The 23,240-nt window shown below is 47.6% G+C and overlaps 1 protein-coding gene across 1 annotated transcript in view; it reads right to left on the bottom strand.

Annotated features, from left to right (window-relative positions):
- Positions 1–23,240, bottom strand: part of LOC130122033 (protein crumbs homolog 2-like) — an 81,603-nt gene that overhangs the window by 46,512 nt on the left and 11,851 nt on the right. Inside the window, exons 2-4 of the mRNA XM_056291052.1 lie at positions 16,223–16,915; positions 7,947–8,142; positions 3,289–3,428 (exon numbers count right to left, since the gene is read on the bottom strand). Of these exons, the coding sequence (XP_056147027.1) occupies positions 3,289–3,428; positions 7,947–8,142; positions 16,223–16,915 (1,029 nt within the window). The remainder of the gene's footprint in view (positions 1–3,288; positions 3,429–7,946; positions 8,143–16,222; positions 16,916–23,240) is intronic.

Raw genomic sequence — 23,240 nt, forward strand, 5'->3', positions numbered from 1 at the left:
TCAGCCTTAGAAACCATGTGCAGGGGGGAGGCCCACGGGCTGTCCGAATGGCGCACAATGCCGAGGCGTTCTATGGTGGCAGCAGCCTGAAGGAGCACAGGAAGTCCGCGCCCAGGAGGGGAACCGACACCGCGGCCATAACGAAGTCCCAGCCGAAACGCCGCCTGCCGAAACACACCTCCACATACCTGGTGCCGTAGGTATATGGGCGTGCCGTTCGCGGCATCCATCGGGGGCCTTGTCCGCCGGCCATGGTGTCCGCGGCCGATGCGGGCAGGATGCTACGCTGAGCGCCCGAATCGACCAGCAGCCGCCGGCCAGATGAGGCGTCCTTGATAAACAACAGCCTGCTGTTCTCGCCGGCGCTCATAGCTGCTATTGAGCGCCCCCTGGCGTTTCCCTGGACGCTGAAGCTGCATGGCGGGCGACACTGCTTGGTCCTGGCACCAAACCTGTTGTGGTAATAACACAGCCCGCTGTCACGCTGGCGGCGGCCAGCCACCGCAGCCGCGGTGCCCGCTGCGTCCTCCAGCGGCGGGGGCGAGGTCTGGGTGCGGAGCATCGCATGAACGAACTGCTGCCGGTTGGCGAGGAAAATCCTGTCCGCTTCCGCACCCAGAGCGCGGTAGTCTTTGGTGGAGGAGAGGGGGGGAGCTGGCTAGCGCTGTGAGCACAGGCGCTGGGAGCTGCCGCAGAAACATACGGGTGAAAATGAAGGAGGGGTCCGCCGAGCCCAAAACGGCCAACATCTTCTCCAGCAGCTCGGAAGGTTTGCTATCGCCGAGTCCGTTGAGTGACAGCAGGCGATCCGCCTTCTCCATCTCCGACAGCTGGAAGAGCTGCAAAAGGAAGCCTTGATGCGCCGTATTTCCCCACAGCCGGGGGGCTTCCAGTAGCCCCATAGCTCGGGCCGGACTATGCAGTCAACATGGGATTGCACTACATCTTCCAACACCTCGACTCCCCAGAGACATACACAAGGGTCCTGTTCGTGGACTTCAGCTCAGTGTTCAACACCATCGTCCCAGATATCCTCCACTCCAAACTCACCCGGCTCACTGTACCATCCCCCATCTCCCCGTGGATCAAAAACTTCCTGGCATGATGCTTGCGCATTCCTGGAATCGTGGCTTCCCGGGGCTCTGGGACTGACTCTCTGGCCTGAAACCTGTTGGAAACGGTCCCCCCAGATCGCTCATCATGACGTTTCTAAGCTACAAAGATGAACTTGGCGTCCAGAATGCTGCAAGACAAATGGGCCAAGTCCTTTACAAAGATCGTCAAGGGATGATTATCCCTGACGTCTCCGCAGAGCTCTACAAACAACGCCGTGAGCTAAACGTCTCCCAGCGTGACTGAGAGTTACATATGACGGACGGTCTCACTTTTTTGACAACCCATCGGAAATTGAGGTCTTCATTACAACGCTACCCCCCATGTCCCCCTCCCCCCCGAACAGGTGCCCCCACCGACCAGAGGAGGCGCTAGTGCAGCGACCAGGACACATACCCACATCCGGCTTCCCACCCACAGACACGGCCAATTGTGTCTGTAGAGACGCCCGACCGAGCCGGAGGTAACACGGGGATTTGAACCAGCGATCCCCATGTTGGTAGGCAACAGAATAGACCGCTAGGCTACCCGGATGCCCATGAAAGTATATATGTTGAATACTGTGAGGGTTGAGAGAAACAAAATAGCTAATTAATATGTAACTGATTACGGTACAGTCAAGTAAAAATCAGATTTAATGAACAAGCAGAAGGATTTGATGAGTACCACACTGAAGAAATCTTATCAGTTCAATGAAAAAAAATCTATCTTGGATTTATTGCACCACTTTTTTGAGTATATCTAGGGAGGAGATTTGATGGACGTGTATATTTGTCTCAGACTCATCCTCTGGCACATTTATAAACTTGAACACGTTCCCACCTGGGATTGGCCAGTAAAGAAAAGAGTTCCACAGCTGGCCACTGGGCATCTCTATCTGAGGGACTGGAGATTTGCGGTTCCGCTCACTTCGACAGTTGTTAGTTGTTGCTCATGTTGTTCCCTGTCTATCTGATGGAGCTTGCTAAATGTTGTATTCAGATGAACTGATTCAACTTTCTGTGATTACTTTGAATGACTCTCAGTGAGGAGCAGAGCCATAAGATTCAGCTTCCTTCAAAGAGTCTTAATTCCCAATACTAATGCCTTTAATATGCTCACTTACTTTGTCTTTTGGAAAATAAAGTAGACTTTGAATACAACTTAAACATCTTGCACAACTTGAGTAAACATAATGTAATGAGCATGAATGAATAGACTCGCTAGCCGTTGGCTAACGGGTCAGACACTTTAGTGGACTGGCTAACGTAGTTGTCCATGGTGCGGGAGACTCGGGTTCGCGTCCCGGCTTGGGTGGTTCCCGGTTGTCCCCCTGAATTCGCTACATTGGTGTCAGAAGTGGGATGGTGAGACCGTGAGGCCATCGGAAGCGTGTGCACCCAGAGGCGTGAGGGAGCTGATATGCTGAAGTGCGGGGACGCTCCCTGGAGGAGGAGGGGGGGTAGTGCATGAATGACTACACTCGCTAGCCCTTGACGAACGGGTCGGACCCTTCAGTCGACTGGTTAACGTTGTCGCCCATGGTGCGGCGGTTCCCGGGCTGCCTCCCGAATTTGCTACAATAATATCGCCAAGCCGTTGCTCAGTCTGGTTCACTGTATGGGCTGTATGTTTTTGGATAAAAGGGGGAACTGGGAAAGTACATTTTCCATCTTTATTATAATCAGGTGCAGACAGGAAGATACCAAATTTTGCGTACCCCTCGTTATAGGTCCCTACTTAATTTGATCCAGATTGAGTTGTCTTTCTCTTGATAATTATTTCCTGGAGGATTCTTACAGACTCACACCTGTGAGATAATTGCCCTTCCACATGCTAGCTGCTCTCATTTATACAAAGACCACCAAGCTCTATGGTGTTTCATCTTCATCATTAGAGCCAGTAAGTCTGTCACACTGTTGGGAATGACACTGACATAACCGTGTGACGTCACGTCATGTGTAGTTTGTATTCACTGTATAAAAACAATGGCTCCTCTACACCTTCGGAGCCAGTCTGTCAGAACCACCGTCAAGCTGCTGACACTCTCACTCCAAAAGGGCCAAATTTGAGAATTTGTTTTGTTTTAGGAGAGCTTTTCCACAATGTAAATATCATAATTTGGATAGAATTCAAATATAAGTTGTGCAGTTCCAATGTAAACTAAGTTGGTTTGTAAATGTAAAGTCCAGATACCTGGCCAGCACAAACAGCTGTACTCGTTGACACCTTCTACACAGGTAGCACCGTGTCTACAGGGGTCCGAGCCACACTCAGGGATGTCTTCTTCACACAGGTCCCCCATGAACCCTGTGTTAGCGCAGTCACACTCGTAGCTGCCAGACAGAGAAGATGGTGTTATTGTCGGGCGATAGGTGAAAAATCAAAAACAATTTGTTTAACGCCCCCCCCCCAACGATATCTTCCTGTTTCTTGTTCAGCTGATGTGGGTATTGTTTTGTTAGGGAGTATGAACAACTTGGTTTCTCTCTTCTGCCATGTTGTATTCTGACCCCAAGGTCAGCTCGCAGTCGCTAAACTACAAATGAGCTGACTTGGAAAAAGAACTGTCACTAATTTCTCCCCCCAGTTGTAGTTGACCAATTACCCCACTCCTCCGAGTCGTCTCGCTCGCTGCTCCACCCCCTCGATCAGAGGAGGTTTCTACAAGACAACAGGTGAAGCAGTGCTTCACCAAAAACAAACAAAAAACTTAACACATATCACATAAAACATCTCCTTTAGATGCCAACATTTCATTAGAATGACTATTTCCTCTGTGAACCAAACAAAAACAAGTGTTACTGTTCATAACAAAAATGTGTCGTGGGTATTGTGCAACACAGCGCCCTCCTCAGGTGACACAGGGGAGTGCTCTGCTTCACTAAACCCAATGTAAGTGAATTTAAGTTGCCGTATTACCTTACATGTTGTTGATTGGACAGTAATGGTTTATGACGCGTTTTAATGCCCACCCAGTGAAGCAGTGCTTCGCCTAGTCTTTCCTCGACCTGAAAATGATTGACACCTGTCCAACCAATCAGACAACACCAATTCAGCCTTTCCAATCCTTGATCATACCTTTGGCATTCGAAGCGTGGTGAAAGATAAGATAAGAAAGATAAGAAAGATAAGAAGATTATTAACCTAAGATAAATTAGTGATTACTATAGTAGTTTTTGGTTGTTCTTGTGTATATATATATATATATATATATATATATATATATATACCTCAGGGTATCAGCACCCCAGATGAAGCTCAGCTTTGCATAGACCCTCCAGTGGTCTCGGGCGGTCTGGAGCCCAGCCAGCCACAGCCAGCAGCAGAGAGGAAGATGGAAGGAAGAAAACTTCAAATCCTGTGGCCCAAGTCCAGCCAGAAGACAGAGTGTTAGACCATCCATTCTGACCTTGTCCTCTTGCTAGAAGGACAGAAGGGAACAGTTGAAAGAAAACTGGAGAACATGGGAGCCATCATTTACAGCTATGGCGTAGAGAGATTTGGGGAAAAGGAGAAGACACCCAGTAGGCAGAAGGGCCCTTCAACCCAGCCCAAATCCAGGGGGCAGCAGGAAATTGACAGGTTGGTGAAGGAGAGAAGACAAACCGAGGAAGCAGTGGAGGAAGGCCACAGAGGGAGAGAGGGTTGGGCTTGACGCACTGCAGGCTGAAATAAAGCAGCGTTTGACAAAGCTGTGAAGAGCAGAACACCTAAGACGACAGCATAAGCGGAAAGAACGGGCTAGGACTCGTTTCTACAGCAACCCTTACAGCTTTGTCAAGAGCCCTTTTGGCAGCGAGAAGAATGGGAGCCTCAGGGTGCCCATACGAGATCTGGAAGAGCACCTAAAGAAGACCTACTCTGATGATCGGAGACATGAGCCAGTCAACATCCCGGATGACATGCCACCAATTTACCCACCTGACCACCATATGGACACATCCCCCCCCCCCACACACACACACATGGAGCGAGGTGGAGAGGACGGTAAAGCAGGCAAGATCGACGTCAGCTATGGTATTCAGTATAGATTCTATAAGAACACTACTGGAGCCCGGAAATACCTCTGGAAGCTGATGAAAGTGGCATGGCAGAAAAGAGTCATACCCAGGGCATGGCAAAGAGCAGGAGGTATTCTGATCCCCAAGGAGAAGAACTCTTGCTGCATCAGCCAGTTTCGCCAGATCAGCCTTCTTAATGTAGAGGGAAAGATTTTCTTTAGCGTGATTGCCCAAAGGCTCTCCACATTCCTGCAAAGAAACAACTTTGTCGATACGTCAGTGCAGAAAGCCGGATCCATGGCTTCTCAAGATGTCTGGAGCATGCTAATATCATCTGGCACCAGATACAAGCTGCCAAGAAAGAACGGAGAGACCTGCACGTGGTTTTCTTAGACCTCACCAACGCTTTTGGATCGGTTCCTCACAAGATCCTGGGGATGGCGTTTGATTTTTTCCACGTCCCCAAAAACATCACAGAGTTGGTCAAGACCTATTTTCAGGATCGCAAGTTCTATGTCACAACACAGAACACCACCACCACTTGGCAACATCTGGAAATAGGCATCATAGCGGGCTGCACTATTTCCCCTCTGACATAGACCATGGCAATGGAGCTTGTCATCCGTGCATCTCGATGGGTGGTGGGAGGCGAAAGGTCCAGGAATGGCCTACGTCTTCCACCAACTTCGTCAGGATACAATCAGTAGCCTCAAGCAAATCAACAACACTGCGCTGCCCGGGAAGTTGAAACTCTGGTGCTTTCAGTTTGGGCTGCTACCCCGACTCATGTGGCCAATAACCATGTACGAGGTCTCACTATCTCATGCCAATCGCTTGGAAAGGCTAGTGAACTCGCAGGTGAGGAAGTGGCTCGGACTGCCAAAGTGCCTCAGCAGTGTTGGACTCTACGGCAATGGGGCCCTTGCACTGCCAATTTCCAGCCTGGTTGAGAAATTCAAATGTGCCCAAGTGAGGCTGGACATGTCCCTCACAGTATCCCGAGACCCGGTAGTGAGAGGAGTTGCTCCAACCCTAGCAACAGGGAAGCAATGGACCCCAGTTGCAGCTGTACTGGAGGCGAAATCGTAGTAGGCCACGTTCAACAAGGCAGAGGCGGCCTTGGCCTGGGAACAAAAACACCTACCTGGCAAAAGGCGACTACTACCGAACGGTGAACTATAGTGGTAGAGGAGGTTCGTCGACAGGAAGAAGCTGAGGTGGGAGGGTGTTGAAAAGAGGAACCTCACATGGAGTGAGCTCTGGAGCATGGAATCAAACAGGCTGAGCTTCATCATCAAAGCCACATATGATGTCCTGCCCTCTCCCACAAATCTAAATCTCTAGTTTGGAGAGAATCCATCTTGCTCCCTGAGTACAGCCCCAGCAAGACCAGCCTCAACCAAGGCAGATACACCTGGCGACACAGTCAGGTGCTCAGGTGCTTGGCAGCTGAACTCGAGCGCAAGAGGGTTTCCATCAATGCCCAATCCTTCAACAACCAGGAAGGGCCCCGGCATTTTCCAACTTTCGTTTGGGAGGGGGATAAACTGAAGGCCAACCCCTCACTTCCCGACTTAGGCTCACTAAACTCAGCCAGGGATTCAGAAATGCGGGTGGACTTAGGCCAGAAGCTCATCTTCCCGACCAGACCTCGACCTCTGGTCCACTTCTTGCCAGCTCACTTAACATCATCGAGCTGACAGTCCCCTGGGAGGATGCAGTCAATGAAGCATACGAGCGTAAGAAGCTGCAGTACGCCAACCTAGCAGCTGAAGCAGAGGACAGAGGCTGGAAGGTGAAGGTGCGCCCTGTGGAGGTGGGTTGTAGGGGCTTTGTTGCCAGCTCCACAGCAAAACTCCTGAGGGAACTAGGAGTCAGGGGGCAGGCCCACAGGAGAGTGATCAAAGAGCTAGCCGACACTGCTGAGAGGACTAGCCACTGGATCTGGATCGAAAGAAGAGACGCCGTCTGGGCTGCCAGGGTGAACAGCTAACCACAGGACACACACACAGGACCGATCAACCTGTGGTGGGCCTGCCTCAGTGGAGGGTGTCTTGTGATAAAAGACCGAAACACCCTGTGATGCTGCGGTACACAACTGACGATGTATCCTGGTGGTGGCAATGTCACCTCGGCAGCCATCTCCAGTTTATTTCCCACCGAAACTGTTGCAGTGCAAACACTAGGGATTTTAACAACCAGTCCTTTATTGAATCATTTGCGCTCTGCCACTCTTAGGCTCCGTCTGTCAGTACGTACTGAGTCGGACAGCCAAGGGGCTGGTGGAGTGGGGCGTGCAGGCCTGGAGGTGAGAGGACAGAGATTATCCAGAGAAGAGAAGAGGGTAGAGAGAAGAAGATCAGTAGCAGTGTCAGGGGGTAGGAGAGATAAAGATTCAGGTGTGGGGAGGATAGAGGTAACAGAGGAAGAGAGATCAGTGGTGGAGAGAGAGCGGGGGTGTCTATGGGTGGAAACCATGTGGGTAGGGGGAGGGACTGAGGGGGGTGAAGAGAGGGAGAGGGATCAAACCGGCAATCCCTGTGTTGGTAGGCGACGGAATAGACCACCACGCCACCCAGACGCCCTCCAACTGCCAATAATTGTATCCTTTTCTCCCAAAGATAAAGCTTATTTTACGGAAAATATAAAAGTTTAGTATCACCAAGGATTTGCTATGTTGTAAATTTGTATCATTTATTCACAACAGAGATATGCATGGTGTATAAAAGTAATACAGAAGTTAGAGGCATAAACTATCATTTAATTTGTTCCCTATTAAAAAGGAATGGGTTACAAACCAATACAACCTCAGCTATCACAGGATAAAACACATGTAGGGCGGTGCCATACCTGTTGATCATGTCATGGCAGACAGATCCATGTTGGCAGGGCTCACTGGCACATTCATCCACGTCCACCTCACAGTCTGCACCGTCATATCCGGCCACACACTCACAGGTGTACATGCCGACGAGATCACGGCAGGTGGCGCCATTGCGACAAGGATTGGACTCACATTCGTCTATTTCAGTTTCACAGTTTAACCCTGGAGAAAGTGGAGAGGATGACAGATTCAGATGACGTCATAGAATGGATTGATGAAGAAATGGGACAGTGGTTATGATCATAACAGGATATGGCATATTTGTGTTTGTGTTTAGTTCAAACATTAACGATGTAAGTCTTCTCATATCCACACTTTATGTTAACTATGCAAATGCAAGTGATCTATTGATCAAAATAGATCCTGTTTGCTCTTTGTCAATCAACCAATCAATCAACCAATCAATCAACCCTTATTTATATAGCACCTTTCACACAAATCAAATTCAAAGTGATTTACAAGCAACTGACAAAACAGGATGTTAAGAATGGATGTAGAGGAAGAGATTCTTTTGAAGTGGTATTGAATAAATATGAGACGATGCCGCCGTCACGTCTGTTGGGAAATGTGAGGGTTGATACTCGCAAAGCATGACGTCACGGGCCGGAGAAGGTTGACTGACTGACTGACTGGGTGCCATCAGTGGGTGGTCGGGAGCAGCATGTAGGGGGCAGGATGAGAGTGACGAGTCCGATAAGAAAGGACCCTACCGAGAGACGGCAAAAGCGTTTCCCCGCTATGATGCTGCTCTGGCTGCTCATCTGAAGTCGTCCACGGTGTTTCTGGGACGTCCAAGACCAGACAAGATGGTCTGGCTGAAGCGTTGCTGCTGCCGCCGCTCAGGAGGAGAGCAAAAGTGAGACTGCCGCTTTTTTCTTTCTTTTTTGGTCAGCAGCCGCCACTGAATACGTACATATGAATGTGCTATATAGTATCTATACACAATATCTATCTGTCTATCTATCTATCTATCTATCTATCTATCTATCTATATATATATATATATAGACAGTAGCGAATTCGGGGGACAACGCAACCACAAGAACTGCCGCGGCCGGGAAGCGAACCCGTATCGCCCGCACCGCAGGAGGCATCGCTAACCGCTCGACTAAAGGGTCCGACCCGCCAGCCAGCCAGCGGCCAGCGGGTCTTCTTATCCATGCACGTTACAGTATGTAACCCCGGTGTAAATACACCAGAGTTAAGTTTCAGTTAATATGTACATAGCAGCAGACATCCCATAATTTCTACACCAAAAGTCTATGTCACTTTAAGCATGTTGCCTCACAACAGTTGGGGGGCGGGGCTAAGGGGCCGCGCGGAGAGAGCGGAGCGGGAGACGAGGGCCTGCTGGCACTCGGCCATGAGGCTTTGAGCGTATTGGGCCCTAACGGTGTTTCTGCCTCCAGGTTTGACTGCTGACATCATGTTTAGCTGCCAGCTAACACGGCACTGGAGTCTTGCTAACCTGTAGCATGTGTTTTGGAGCTAGTCTCGTCAAGCGTATACTGCCACATGCTACTTAGCGGCTAGTTAGCGCCCCTGCTAATGTATGCTAACCCTGCATGCGCGGACATTGAGGCCGCACACAGCGTCACCAGACAGCGCCCCGTGTGGCCGGGCTGCCTCCCGAAAGCACGGCTGCTCCTCTGGCACCGAGGAAGCTCCACTGTTTCCCCTCTTCATCGCCTCTAGGACCGAGGTGGATTTTCCTTCACCATAGTCGTCGCCGGAGCAGATGACGTGAGAAGGCCGTCACCGGACATCAAAGGGCAGAGACCTTTGACCTTTCATCAGGGGTGAGTCACCCACGGTTACCGTGCTCAAACCCAGCTCCCATCAGGCCTGCTCCGGGGTTCCCATGCTCTAGACCTAGCACGACGCCTGCTCCGGGGTTCCCCTGCTCTAGACCTAGCACGAGGCCTGCTCCGGGGTTGTTTATTTGTTTATTGCCGCTTTGGTTTTTATTTGTATCACGTGGGCCCACACCAGTGAATACTTCATTGTTGTTAGGTTCGGTCAAGTGGTCACTGTGAATGTAAATTCATGCAGATTGATTATTAATGTTTCCTAATTGTGAATACAGGTTTAAAGGGTTAGTGCCTATATATTTGTTGTTGAGTGAAACTCCTTAGTGCCTTAAAAGAACACTAAAAAGGGGTCTATTTTCATTTCATTTGTTATTTTCTATTGTGAATAAAGAATACATCTTCATGAAAGGTCATTTCACTTTTCTCATTGTCCTGTTAATGAATATGTAATAAATAGAGGGGGTTAAAAGAGTTACAAGTATAGGACTTTATAGGGATAAGGTTACAGTTTAAGATACATTTGCATCATAACATCTTAAGTTGGCAGACAATTAATACTTTACTTACCTTTAAGGGGTAACCTACATAAAAACAAAACAGGGTTTATGTTAAAGGACCCAGGGCGTATGTATATATATATATATACATGTCAGTATATAAATACACACACACACACACACACACATAATACACATGCAATGCTTCTTGGCAGTAAATCTTATACCGTTGGAAAGCCTGTTTATTTGCCTTTTAAATGGCGCCACATGTGTAAGGAACATGCATCTGTGGGATGAGCAGCGGAGCTGAGTATTTGGGTTGCGCCCATGAAACATTTGCCAGATCTCCTCTGCCAATGCCCAACAGCTTATTGTGCTGCTGCTATTGACTCTTGTGTTGAGCTTCTGGTCCCCCAGGTGCTGCTGCCCATCAGCTGCCTGGTAGAAGATTTACTGCCAAGAAGCATCGTTTCAACAAAGACATGATCTACCCAACACACACATTTCCTTACTTTTTGTGCTAAGTTTATATATATACGTCAGTGGTAGTAGTAGTAGTAGATATATGTGTGTATGCAGGTATATGTACATGTATAGTGGAATGCAGTCTGAGGTGTAACCCAGAGGGGGGGAGACATGCGTACGTATGTCCATGAGGGATTCGTAGATGATTACTGTTCGTGTGCATTCTGTGCTACTGCAGTTAGCACGTATTCAGCAAGACTCTCGGCGCTGCTCGTCCGTCCCACTGCATTTAGCTGTGAAGACCAACTCTGACAAAATTAATACCCCACCAGAGCTCTACTATCTATTTCACTGCATACCTATTTTCTTCCCTCAAACTGTTTTGTTTCCCGCAAAATTGATAGCCTAATTTTGGAGTTTATTTGGAACAAAAAAGAAAAACACAAAAAGAAAAAGAAACAAGACTACAAAACAAAGTTGTTGTTGTTGTTGTTGTTGTTGTTGTACCTAAGGACATACAGAGAACAAAGCCTCTTGGAAGAGTGGCTTTGCCAACCGTTAGGCTTTATTGCTGGCCTGTTAACCTCAGAATGTTACAGCAGTGGCTCAGATCTTATACAGCCCCCCCCCAGCCTGATTGGCTGTGGGGAATCTTTCCTCTGAACATGTGTCGCTGACAGCTCTTGTACACTCCCCCATCAACTGCCCATTCTGCCTCTGTGTTGAATATATCATCGTTACACCATCCTTGAGGATTTGCAGCCAGTTTAAACATCACTTTGGTTTACAAATTTTTTACCTCCGCTCCACTAGTTGCAGATCGTGTTGTTCCTACTTCTACGTTGGATGCTGATTTTCCCATATAGTCCAACTTTGGAATTAGATAATTCAAGGATTTATATGTTGATAATATGTTTGCATCTTTTCAACAGCTCTTGGAATTGTTCTCTCTTCCTAAACATCGTTGTTGTTGTTGTTTTTAAACATTGTTGTTGTTGTTGTTTTTAATTTTGATACCTCCATGTTCGTAATTTTGTTTGAAATAAATATACTCAGTTCTCCAACCCCCCTGATGTTCCCTAACATCAGTTCTCTCACCCCACCCCCATGTTCCCTAACATCAGGGAGCTAACATCAGTTCTCTAACCCCCCTGATGTTCCCCAGCATCAGTTCTCTCACCCCCCCCCATGTTCCCTAACACCAGGGAGCTAACATCAGTTCTCTAACTCCCTGATGTTCCCTAGCATCAGTTCTCTCACCCCCCCCCATGTTCCCTAACATCAGGGAGCTAACATCAGTTCTCTAACCCCCCTGATGTTCCCTAGCATCAGTTCTCTCACCCCCCCCCCCATGTTCCCTAACATCAGGGAGCTAACATCAGTTCTCTAACCTCCCTGATGTTCCCTATCATCAATCCCCCCCCCCATGTTCCCTAACATCAGGGAGCTAACATCAGTTCTCTAACCTACCTGATGTTCCCTAGCATCAGTTCTCTAACCTCCCTGATGTTCCCTAGCATCAGTTCTCTCACCCCCCCCCCCCATGTTCCCTAACATCAGGGAGCTAACATCAGTTCTCTAACCTCCCTGATGTTCCCTAGCATCAATTCCCCCCCCCCATGTTCCCTAACATCAGGGAGCTAACACCAGTTCTCTAACCCCCCTGATGTTCCCCAGCATCAGTTCTCTCACCCCCCCCCCCATGTTCCCTAACATCAGGGAGCTAACATCAGTTCTCTAACTCCCTGATGTTCCCTAGCATCAGTTCTCTCACCCCCCCATGTTCCCTAACATCAGGGAGCTAACATCAGTTCTCTAACCTCCCTGATGTTCCCTAGCATCAATTCCCCCCCCCTGATGTTCCCTAACATCAGGGAGCTAACATCAGTTCTCTAACCTCCCTGATGTTCCCTAGCATCAATCCCCCCCCCCATGTTCCCTAACATCAGGGAGCTAACATCAGTTCTCTAACCTCCCTGATGTTCCCTAGCATCAATCCCCCCCCCCCATGTTCCCTAACATCAGGGAGCTAACATCAGTTCTCTAACCTCCCTGATGTTCCCTAGCATCAGTTCTCTCACCCCCCCCCCATGTTCCCTAACATCAGGGAGCTAACATCAGTTCTCTAACCTCCCTGATGTTCCCTAACATCAGTTCTCTCACCCCGCCCCCCCCCCGATGTTCCCTAACACCAGGGAGCTAACATCAGTTCTCTCACCCCCCCCCCCATGTTCCCTAACATCAGGGAGCTAACAGTTCTCTAACCTCCCTGATGTTCCCTAACACCAGTTCCATAACCCCCCTGATGTTCCCTAACACCAGTTCTCTAACTCCCCTGATGTTCCCTAACACCAGTTCTCTAACTCCCCTGATGTTCTCTAACACCAGTTCTCTAACCCCCCTCATGTTCTCTAACATCAGTTCCATAACCCCCCTGATGTTCCCTAACACCAGTTCTCTCACCCCTCTGATGTTCCCTAACACCAGTTCTCTAACTCTCCTGGTGTTCCCTAACATCAGTTCTCTCACCCCCCTGATGTTCCGTAACACCAGTTCTCTAACCTCCCTGATGTTCCCTAACACCAGTTCCATAACCCCCCTGATGTTCCCTAACACCAGTTCTCTAACTCCCCTGATGTTCCCTAACATCAGTTCTCTAACCCCCCTGATGTTCCCTAACACCAGTTCTCTAACTCCCCTGATGTTTCCTAACACCAGTTCCATAACCCCCCTGATGTTCCCTAACACCAGTTCCATAACCCCCCTGATGTTCCCTAACATCAGTTCTCTAACCCCCCTGATGTTCCCTAACACCAGTTCCATAACCCCCCTGGTGTTCCCTAACACAAGTTCTCTAACTCCCCTGATGTTCCCTAACACCAGTTCTCTAACTCCCCTGATGTTTCCTAACACCAGTTCCATAACCCCCCTGATGTTCCCTAACACCAGTTCCATAACCCGCCTGATGTTCCCTAACACCAGGGACCTAACGTCAGTCCTCTACCCCCCCTGATGACACACCTCGAGATGGTTTTCCCACTCACATCCCTGTGATGAAAGATATGATTTCATATATTTACAGTCAATTAGAAAACCTTATTTTCAACCTCTCTGAGTTGTGCAAAGGCTCCTTGGGAGGCTAAGACATCAGACTATTTAATGCCATGTTACTATCCCCACCACAGTAACATCAGGCTATGGAAGCTGCCAGGACACAGCATCTTTATTTCTCACCGTTAGACCCTTACTAGGCTTTCTTAGAGGGTAATTCGTGACACATTACATCAAGCAGGGTTCCTACGGCTTATGGCAAGATAGATTTAAGACCTTTTAATGCCACTCCAAATAAAAGTTAAGACCAATTTTACAATAACCAAAACTGAAAAAAAAATCAATTACTTGGGGTAACCCCCCCCCCCAAATTTTTACTGGAACATAAAACGTAACTGTTTTTATCCGGTGAAAAAGTTAGATAATTTACTTCAAATATTGAAAAAAATGTAACACGTTCTTGAGTTGAACACATGGAAAACAATAACATAAAACAATACAAAATCATGAATCATCAGTAGAAAGGCACAATTGCCTGACAAGTGAACTATAATTCCGTTAGCTTTTCTTTTTTTTCATAATTTATTTCTGATTTTTCCCTTTTCTCCCAATTTAGTGGCAAATCGATCCCTATTTTAGTTGAAACTCCAACCCTCGTACTGTGTGCGTTCGCCAACTGCATCTCAAAAGCAGATGCTGTACCCACCAAGAGCTTCAGGAGGACGAGGCCTAGTCCAACTCGAACTGACCTTCAAGACTACCATTATTGGGCTGGATGCATACCTGACAAAAACAGATGACCCACTCCTCCGAATAGTAAAACATCAGATCTGCTCCATCAATAAAGAAGCTGCACAATTCAAGAAAGAGCTTGATGTCCCAGAAACCCCACCAACAGAAAATGAGGCAACTACGAGTGAAGCAGAAGGCACAACACCATGGCCAGCAGCAACTGCAAAAAACCTGGGAGGACAAAGCAATGCACGGGAAGTACCCAAAAAGAATGAGAGACACAGACGGGGACCAACAAAAGACACACCAGTGGCTGAGGAGCACCGGGCTGAAAGCAGAGACGGAGGGCCTGATATTCGCTGCACAAGACCAGAGCCTGGCAACCAGATCCTATCACCGTCGCATCATTAAAGATGGAAAAGACCCAAAATGCAGAATCGGCGGAATGTACGAAGAAAGCATCGACCACATCGTCTCAGCCTGCCCAGAACTGCCAAAGACCGAGTACATGTACAGGCACAACAAGGCAGCAGCATACTTGCACTGGAAGATCTGCAGGAGTTACAAGATCAAGAAAAAGTGGTACGAACACCAGCCAAAAACGGTCACTGAAAACAATGATGTCACCATCCTCTGGGACACGCCCATCCACACTGACAGGGAGAGAAAAGCCAACAAGCCCGACATCGTTATCAAGGACAGGAAGCAAAGGAGATGCATGGTCACCGACATGGCAACACCATCCGAAAAATCACCTCACTGAAAGTCACAGAGAAGCTGACCAAGTACAAAGACCTGGAGACGGAAATCAACAGGATGCAGTCCAGAAGATCGCCCTACTCGGAACAGCCCACATATTACGACGAGTACTGTCAATCAAGTGACATCTGCCCTATAGTGCCTCAGGTCCATAGTTTGGACCCGGCTCTACAGGATGTAAAACAGGAAAGGTGAAAGAAATAATAATGATAATAATAATAAATGTTGTGAAGGTTATATAGTCGAACAGTTTTTTTCTTCATCCTCATTGCACCGGCCCTCCTCCATAAGACCACCTGTCAAGTGGCGCCCAGGTCATTTGAGTATGAGACCCCTGGTGTAGAGGAAAGAGGTATAAGAAAGTTATGATGGAAGTCTTTTCTTTCATTCTGCAGGGAAGCTCTCTCATGGAGGCTGACCTCGAGAGAAGATCCCTCTCAAGAAGCACCTTGACTTAAAGCGCATAAAGTACTCCTTGTGCTCTGTTTATCAGGAACAAACAGAACACTTTGGAAGGCACAACACATTGTCAAAAAATGAAGTATTAATAGATATTGCTGGACCATATTCTCTGTGAAATCTATAGTCCACATGCAGAAACTCCACCCAACCGCACAGTCATACTTGTATCTATATTTAGATGGTGATTATTACTGAGTTAATCTAATTTTAAAGAGATTTAGAAATGCAATAAAACCAATTTATTCAGCTTTCCTCAAGATATGCTTGTACTTGCAAAACTATGGACTCTAGTTGGTATTTCTTATGCAGAGTATTATATTTCTAGGCAAAACAGCACTTAGACCACATGTATGTTGTGGTTCATGATACAGGATTGGCACATCAGCTATTTATACACTACGGTACAGTGGTTTACATAATGGTGTGTGTGTGTGTGTGTGTGTAACAAATGACTTTAAGCTCTACCTGTAAATCCAACCAGACAGTCACACTCGTAGTGGTCCTTCTCGTTGATGCAGGTGCCGTTGTTCTCACAGGGGCGCGAGGCACACTCGTTGATGTCAATCTCACAGGTGTACCCTTGAAAGCCAGGTACGCAGAAGCAGTGGAATTTCGAGACTCCGTCGATACAGATAGCACCATTCTGACAAGGCTGTGAAGAACACTCATTCACATCGTCTTCACAAGTCTCCCCTTCAAACCCTGCTGCACACCGGCACGCAAAACCCTCAGGTACAAACACACAAGTCCCGTTGTTCCTGCAAGGCTCATCGATGCAGTCAGTGATATGTGTTTGGCAGTCTTGGCCACCATGACCTGGAGGACATCTGCAGAAGTAGCCGTTCAGCTGGTCTATACAGTGAGAAAGAGGCTCCGAGCACGGGTTACTCTCACACTCGTCCAGCTCCTGCATACAGTCGTCCCCGGTCAACCCATCTGGGCAGATGCAGGTGTAGTCCACCGTACCCGGAGTGCTAGTGCATTCCTCACAAGGGGCAAAAAAGCAGCCATCATAGAGTTGATCACAGCTTTTTCCCATGTAGCGTACCCCGTCTCTTGGGCAGATGCAGGCGTAATCATTCATGGTATCCACACAAGTGGCTCCGTTCTGGCAGGGTGCAGACAAGCACTTCTCTGACGTGGCCGTGCACAGTATTCCTATAGAAACAGAGAAAATGTGGTATTATCTTATATTATGTTCTATGCCATGTTCCAGAGGTCAGATATGGTATACAGTTTCACATTTTTGTCATAATAACCCAAAAAGCGACAGAGAAAATAGTGATATAAAAAACTACAAGTTGAAAAGAAGGTATTCAAGCGGCAGTGCTGTTATAAGTTGAGCAGAGTGAAGAAAACCAAGTAAAGGGAGGATGGGAAGGATGGGGCCCCGGTTCCTGGAGCCACTCTCCCACACCTTTTGACTGGCCACATATTGAAGAGTGGCTTGTCAGCCATTTAGGGTAATGCTGCAGTGCCGCATGTACCGACGGAAGAACGATAAAAGACATGGCTGCCAGCAGCGGCCCCGGGTCCAAGCATACACAGACCGGTAGAAGTGGAAAGTTTCAACGGCTTAATTAAAACTACCCACCGAGCTTGGTCCAATAATGACCCAACCAAAACTTGGTAGCATCGGTGCTGCTGTCCAGGAGATGTAAAAATGTGTTTTCAGAAAGATTCAGTTGGCAGAAAGTCTAGTCTGGCAGACTTCGTGGTTCTTGAGACAGATCTGTCGAGTGAGGATAGATGGATGTGCATAGTTCTGTGTATATCGGACTTACGGTGTAGTAGTTATGACTGTTCAAATGTCTAAATTTAGAATATTAGTTATAGCGTCCTCATCAGGCCATTGGGGTTATATTTCTTGGGCAGCATTTGGACACAACCTCCAATCAACGGGCAAAATCTCATGTGTCTGCCATTTACCATCTCACATGTCTGAAGCAGGAAAAGAACAACAACAACAACAACAACAACAACAATTAATAATAATAGCAGTAGTAATAATAATAATAGTAGCAATAATGATAATAGTAATAATAATAATAATGATAATAGTAATAATAATAATAATGATAATAGTAGTAATAATAATAATAGTAGCAATAATGATAATAATAATAATAATAACTTTAAGAAGAAGAAGAAGAAAAAACAAAACAATAGTGTGTAATCCCTTGGAGTTGGACTAATTATAGCCGCAAGCGGTAATTCTGAGGTTGAGGCCAAAACAAACTGTTATAAAGTGAAAGTTACAACATCTTAATTAGAAATGTCCACCAAGTTTGGTGATGTTTGGACAAATTGTCATTGATTTATGGCCACATTTGTGCCAGGTGCACATGGTTGGAACTGGTGGCGCCCGGTATTGAGTGATTTTAAAATTGTTTTACAAAAGGTTTTTTTGGGGGGGGGGTTTGAGATACGTTATTGATCCACGTGGGGCAATTCTTCTTCTGCATGTAAGCCATCCTGGCTGTGTAGCTAGCTAGGAGCAGTGGGCAGCCGCCGGCCAGCACCCGGGGACCGACTCCAGTTCTTCTTGCCATGCCTCGGCCAGGGGCCCAGACAGGAGTACCGACCCTAACACTCGTGTCTTTTTGATGGTGGGGGAAACTGGAGCGCCCGGAGAAAACCCACCGCAGACACGGGGAGAACATCCAAACTCCACACAGAGGACGACCCGGGACGATCCCCAAGGTTGGACAACCCCGGGGTTCAAACCCAGGACCTTCTTGCTGTGAGGCGACAGCGCTAACCACTGGGCCACTGTGCCGTTCACAGTTGTGGTTCAACAGTGTGATGAATTTAGGTGCGTTATTTTATCTTTTTGAGTGATTCAACAAGTTTTCATCCATCCATCCATTATCCGAACCGCTGATCCTGCTCTCAGGGTCACGGGGATGCTGGAGCCTATCCCAGCAGACACTGGGCGGCAGGCGGGGAGACACCCTGGACAGGCTGCCAGGGCCTGCCCACACACACACACACACACCAGACTAAAATCCAACTGTATACCCAACATAATCTACACCCAGTAAACAATAATACTGAAGCAGGCAACAGGCTACTACAATGTGAAAATGTAAATTAGCTTACTCCTGGTGATTACAGCAGGACACGACTGGGCCTGGTGTTGAAGACTGAAATTATTTCATCATAGTGTAGTGATGTATAAGGCTTGTAAGATTCAACTGTGCCATATATATGTATATGTATATATAATATATACATATATATATAAGTGTAGTTGTAATGGTCTATTCTGTTTGACATAGGCGTTTCAGAAACTATGAAGTGTGATTGGTCTTGGATGGGCTGGGCCCACCTAGTTTTGTCGGTGGCCACCCACACAGTGATTTCTGCTTACACCACAGGGCTAAAGTAGTCTGGTTTTCTAGGTGTTTCTGGGCTACTTGTCTCAAGCATGCCAGGGAAAGGCAGCTTTGGAGTCCTGCCCTGCTGCTGTCTCTTTGCACCATAAGGCTGTTGCCATTCCCAATTCATGTTAAAGTGCTTCAAGTAACCATGTTTGAGCTGATAATGTTCCAGCGGGCTCCGGTGGCTTTAGTCGCCTGTAGTGGAAAAGATCTCCGGCTGGCTGTGAAGTGCTGGAAGATTATGCTCGAGTATCCTTGATGTACCACAAACCTCAAACTGACATGGATGGTGATTCTTTCCTTGCTGGGTGAGCAACTTTTACCTGTATTGTACACATATGTGCAACTCTAGCACTACATTAAAAGTGCCATCCTGACAGTCCAAAACCATCTAGATGTGGTTATTATCATCCCCTGCCTACACATTTGAATGAAATTATATTTCCCTGAACATGATTTTAATTCAGAGAGGAAACATATGTTATAAAGTAAATTTCATGTTTGTGTTACAGAATATTTATAGAATTCCTATTCATAGTATTCTAATCAATTTGTCCTTTCCTTTCAGTAAAATCCAGTAATGAGCACATTTTCGCCTCGTTGGGAGCACATTTTTAAAAGTAGATCAACATGGAACGTGAGGCCCCTGGAAGTGTGAAGACATCAGGGACGCTTCATCATGAAGAGCTGTGGATAGGGATTGTTAAATGAGGACCATGCAGTTTCTAAACTCTTGCAACATACTTGGTAACATGAGCAGACGGTCTAAAATATATACAACCATCTTTTAAATATGGCATGGAGTGTTTTTGTTTTTTATGTTAACGTAACCTCCTCCACCGCCCCTGCATGGAGCTGCGCCCGGGCAGGAAACACCCAGGGCGGCCTGGCAGGAGGCGGAAGTAGGGCAGCCTAAGCTAAGTGCTAGGCCACGGTCCTCCTGGCCAGTCATCCGGCTGGCATTCGTTCTCTGGGCAGAGGAATTGTTTGGCCTGCGCTGCACTGAGTGGACTCTGTTGTTAACTGTTTGTGTTTCTGTTGCTTTGTTCTCTCTCTCTTTTTGGTGCTGTCGTTTTTGAAAGTTGAATGTGTGTTTTTTTGTGTTGCACTGCTGTGGGCTGGGAGAAACGAAATGTTGTTTCTTTGTGTATGCAAGTACATGTAAGAAATGACAATTGTTCCTGCTTCCAGATTCCTAGCAGCACTTAGCAGAGCAGACTACCCAGACCAACATGTCTGCCCTAACTTGAACTATTTAGGACTTGGTTCCTGGAGCTTCGTAAATGCTTTCTCATCCCATGACCTCCCAAATCAACATTTTTGAATTCATAAGATACCCTTCCCCTTCTGCATCTGCATAGAGATGGACCAGGTGGTCAAAAGACTAAACTGTTAACATTTCTGAAGCAGAGATGGAGATGCCTAGAAGTTTTCTTATCTAGCACCTCACCATTTTTCTTCTGCAAACGTGAAGCCTGTTGGGACATATGGGTTAGGTAATGGTCACGTTTTAGGTTGAGTTTAAGTATAGTGTAAATCTCTGTGGTCTCTGTCCAGAAGGGCACCTTGTGTCGTGGGATGAATATGCCTCTGGTTCAGAAATGTAGTGTATAAATTCTTATTTATCTGTTGTTTTTCTTTCTTATGGTATTCTTGCAGTTTTATTAGCAATCATTTAAAAGTCACCACACAATTAATATTTTTAACTCATCTGATGATATTAACAACTTATAAGTACCATGTCACTGATTTATTGATCAGTGCTAAAGATACTTATTACATGTATATCAAAACTAAAGAAAAAATCACTGTCCAAGGGAACCAACGCCAGCCAGGATGACTGTCGGAACCGCCGGTCTGCATGGGCTAGCAGTTAGCTTAGCCCGCCCCGCTTCCTCGTCCTGTCAGACCGCCCTCGGAGTTTCCTCCTTGGGCGCAGCCAGGCAGGGGCCGTGGTCCCGGGGCCCACCGGACGAAGCAGACCAAGCTTTCCCAGCCGATCCAGCACCAGCTGTCCCAGCCAAACACCCTCGACACACCTCCCCCCAGTCCTCACGACGACACCAAGAACACCACAGTCAACACCAGGTGAGGCCGCCGCCAGACCGCCCTCGCTGTCATCAGAACCGCCGGTCTGCATGGCTAGCAGTTAGCTTAGCCTGCCCTGCTCTCCCTGCTAATGTAGCGCCGGCTCTGCCAGCCATCAAAACGAAGACAAAACTTAGCCACAGACGTGGACAGAGACACCCAGTGCCGGTGTGGCACTGGGTGAGGCCGCTGAGGGAAGGAAGTGGAAGACGCTACAAAGCACATGTCAGTCGGTAAAGCTCTTGGTCAAGATCTTTTATACATTTTTCTGGGAAGATATAAAAGAACTATTATTTAATGCCCTAAAAGAAAGTACTGAAAACAAGAACTTAACGTCGACCATGAAGCAAGGTATTATTACTTTGTTACCTAAACCTGGTAAGGACAAAAGATTTATTGATAACCTGACACCAATAACTTGATTGAATGCGGGAAGTAGGTATAGGACAGATAATAAGTGAACAGAATAAGATAATAAGTGAACAGAAGAAGTTTGGATCCACCAGGACTCTTCCTAGAGCTGGCCGCCCAGCCAAACTGAGCAATCGGGGGAGAAGGGCCTTGGTCAGGGAGGTGACCAAGAACCCCATGGTCACTCTGACAGAGCTCCAGTGTTCCTCTGTGGAGATGGGAGAACCTTCCAGAAGGACAACCATCTCTGCAGCACTCCACCAATCAGGCCTTTATGGTAGAGTGGCCAGACGGAAGCCTCTGCTCAGTAAAAGGCACATGACAGCCCGCTTGGAGTTTGCCAGAAAGCACCTAAAGGACTCTCAGACCATGAGAAACAAGATTCTCTGGTCTGATGAAACCAAGATTGAACTCTTTGGCCTGAATGCCAAACGTCCCGTCTGGAGGAAACCAGGCACCTCTCATCACCTTGCTAATACCATCCCTACAGTGAAGCATGGTGGTGGCAGCATCATGCTGTGGGGATGTTCTTCAGCGGCAGGAACTGGGAGACTAGTCAGGATCGAGGGAAAGATGAATGGAGCAAAGTACAGAGAGATCCTTGATGAAAACCTGCTCCAGAACGCTCAGGACCTCAGACTGGGGCGAAGGTTTACCTTTCAACACGACAACGACCCTAAGCACACAGCCAAGACAACAAAGGAGTGGCTTCGGGACAAGTCTGTGAATGTCCTTGAGTGGCCCAGCCAGAGCCCAGACTTGAACCCCATTGAACATCTCTGGGAAGACCTGAAAATAGCTGTGCAGCGACGCTCCCCATCTAACCTTACAGAGCTGGAGAGGATCTGCAGAGAAGAATGGGAGAAATACCCCAAATATAGGTCTGCCAAGCTTGTAGCTTCATACCCAAGAAGACTTGAGGCTGTAGTCGCTGCCAAGGGTGCCTCAACCAAGTACTGAGTAAAGGGTGTGAATACTTATGTACATGCAATATTTCAGTTTTTTATTTTTAATAAATTTGCAAAAATTTCTACAAAACCTTTTTCACTTTGTCATTATGGGGTATTGTGTGTAGATTGATGAGGAAAAAAAGGAATTTAATCCATTTTGGAATAAGGCTGTAACATAACACAATGTGGGGAAAGTGAAGGGGTGTGAATACTTTCCGGATGCACTGTATATACGGGTTGTCCGTATATAGCGCCCGGGCCGCTATGTTGCGAGCTACAGAGCGGCCCGGCGCAGCGCCAACCAGCGGAGAGTGACGGCCCCAGCCTATCGACCTGGCCAGAGGGTATGGCTCCTGGCCCGGGACCTGCCCCTCCCTACCCTCAACCGGAAGCTGGCTCCCCGCTACGTCGGTCCCTACACCATCGACCGCATCGTCAACCCTTCGGCGGTGCGTCTCCATCTCCCTACCTCACTCAAGATCCATCCCGTCTTCCATGTCTCGCGCCTCAAACCGGTAGCCTCCAGCCCCCTGTCTCCCCCTGTCCAAGCTCCTCCACCCCCCAGGGTCCTCGACGGTGGTGACATGGTCTGGGATGTCGACCAGCTGCTCGCCGTACGCCGCCGGGGGCGTGGGTACCAATACCTGGTGG

The sequence above is a fragment of the Lampris incognitus genome, chromosome 12 (assembly GCF_029633865.1).
Source record: "Lampris incognitus isolate fLamInc1 chromosome 12, fLamInc1.hap2, whole genome shotgun sequence".
In the NCBI taxonomy this organism is placed as follows: domain Eukaryota; kingdom Metazoa; phylum Chordata; class Actinopteri; order Lampriformes; family Lampridae; genus Lampris; species Lampris incognitus.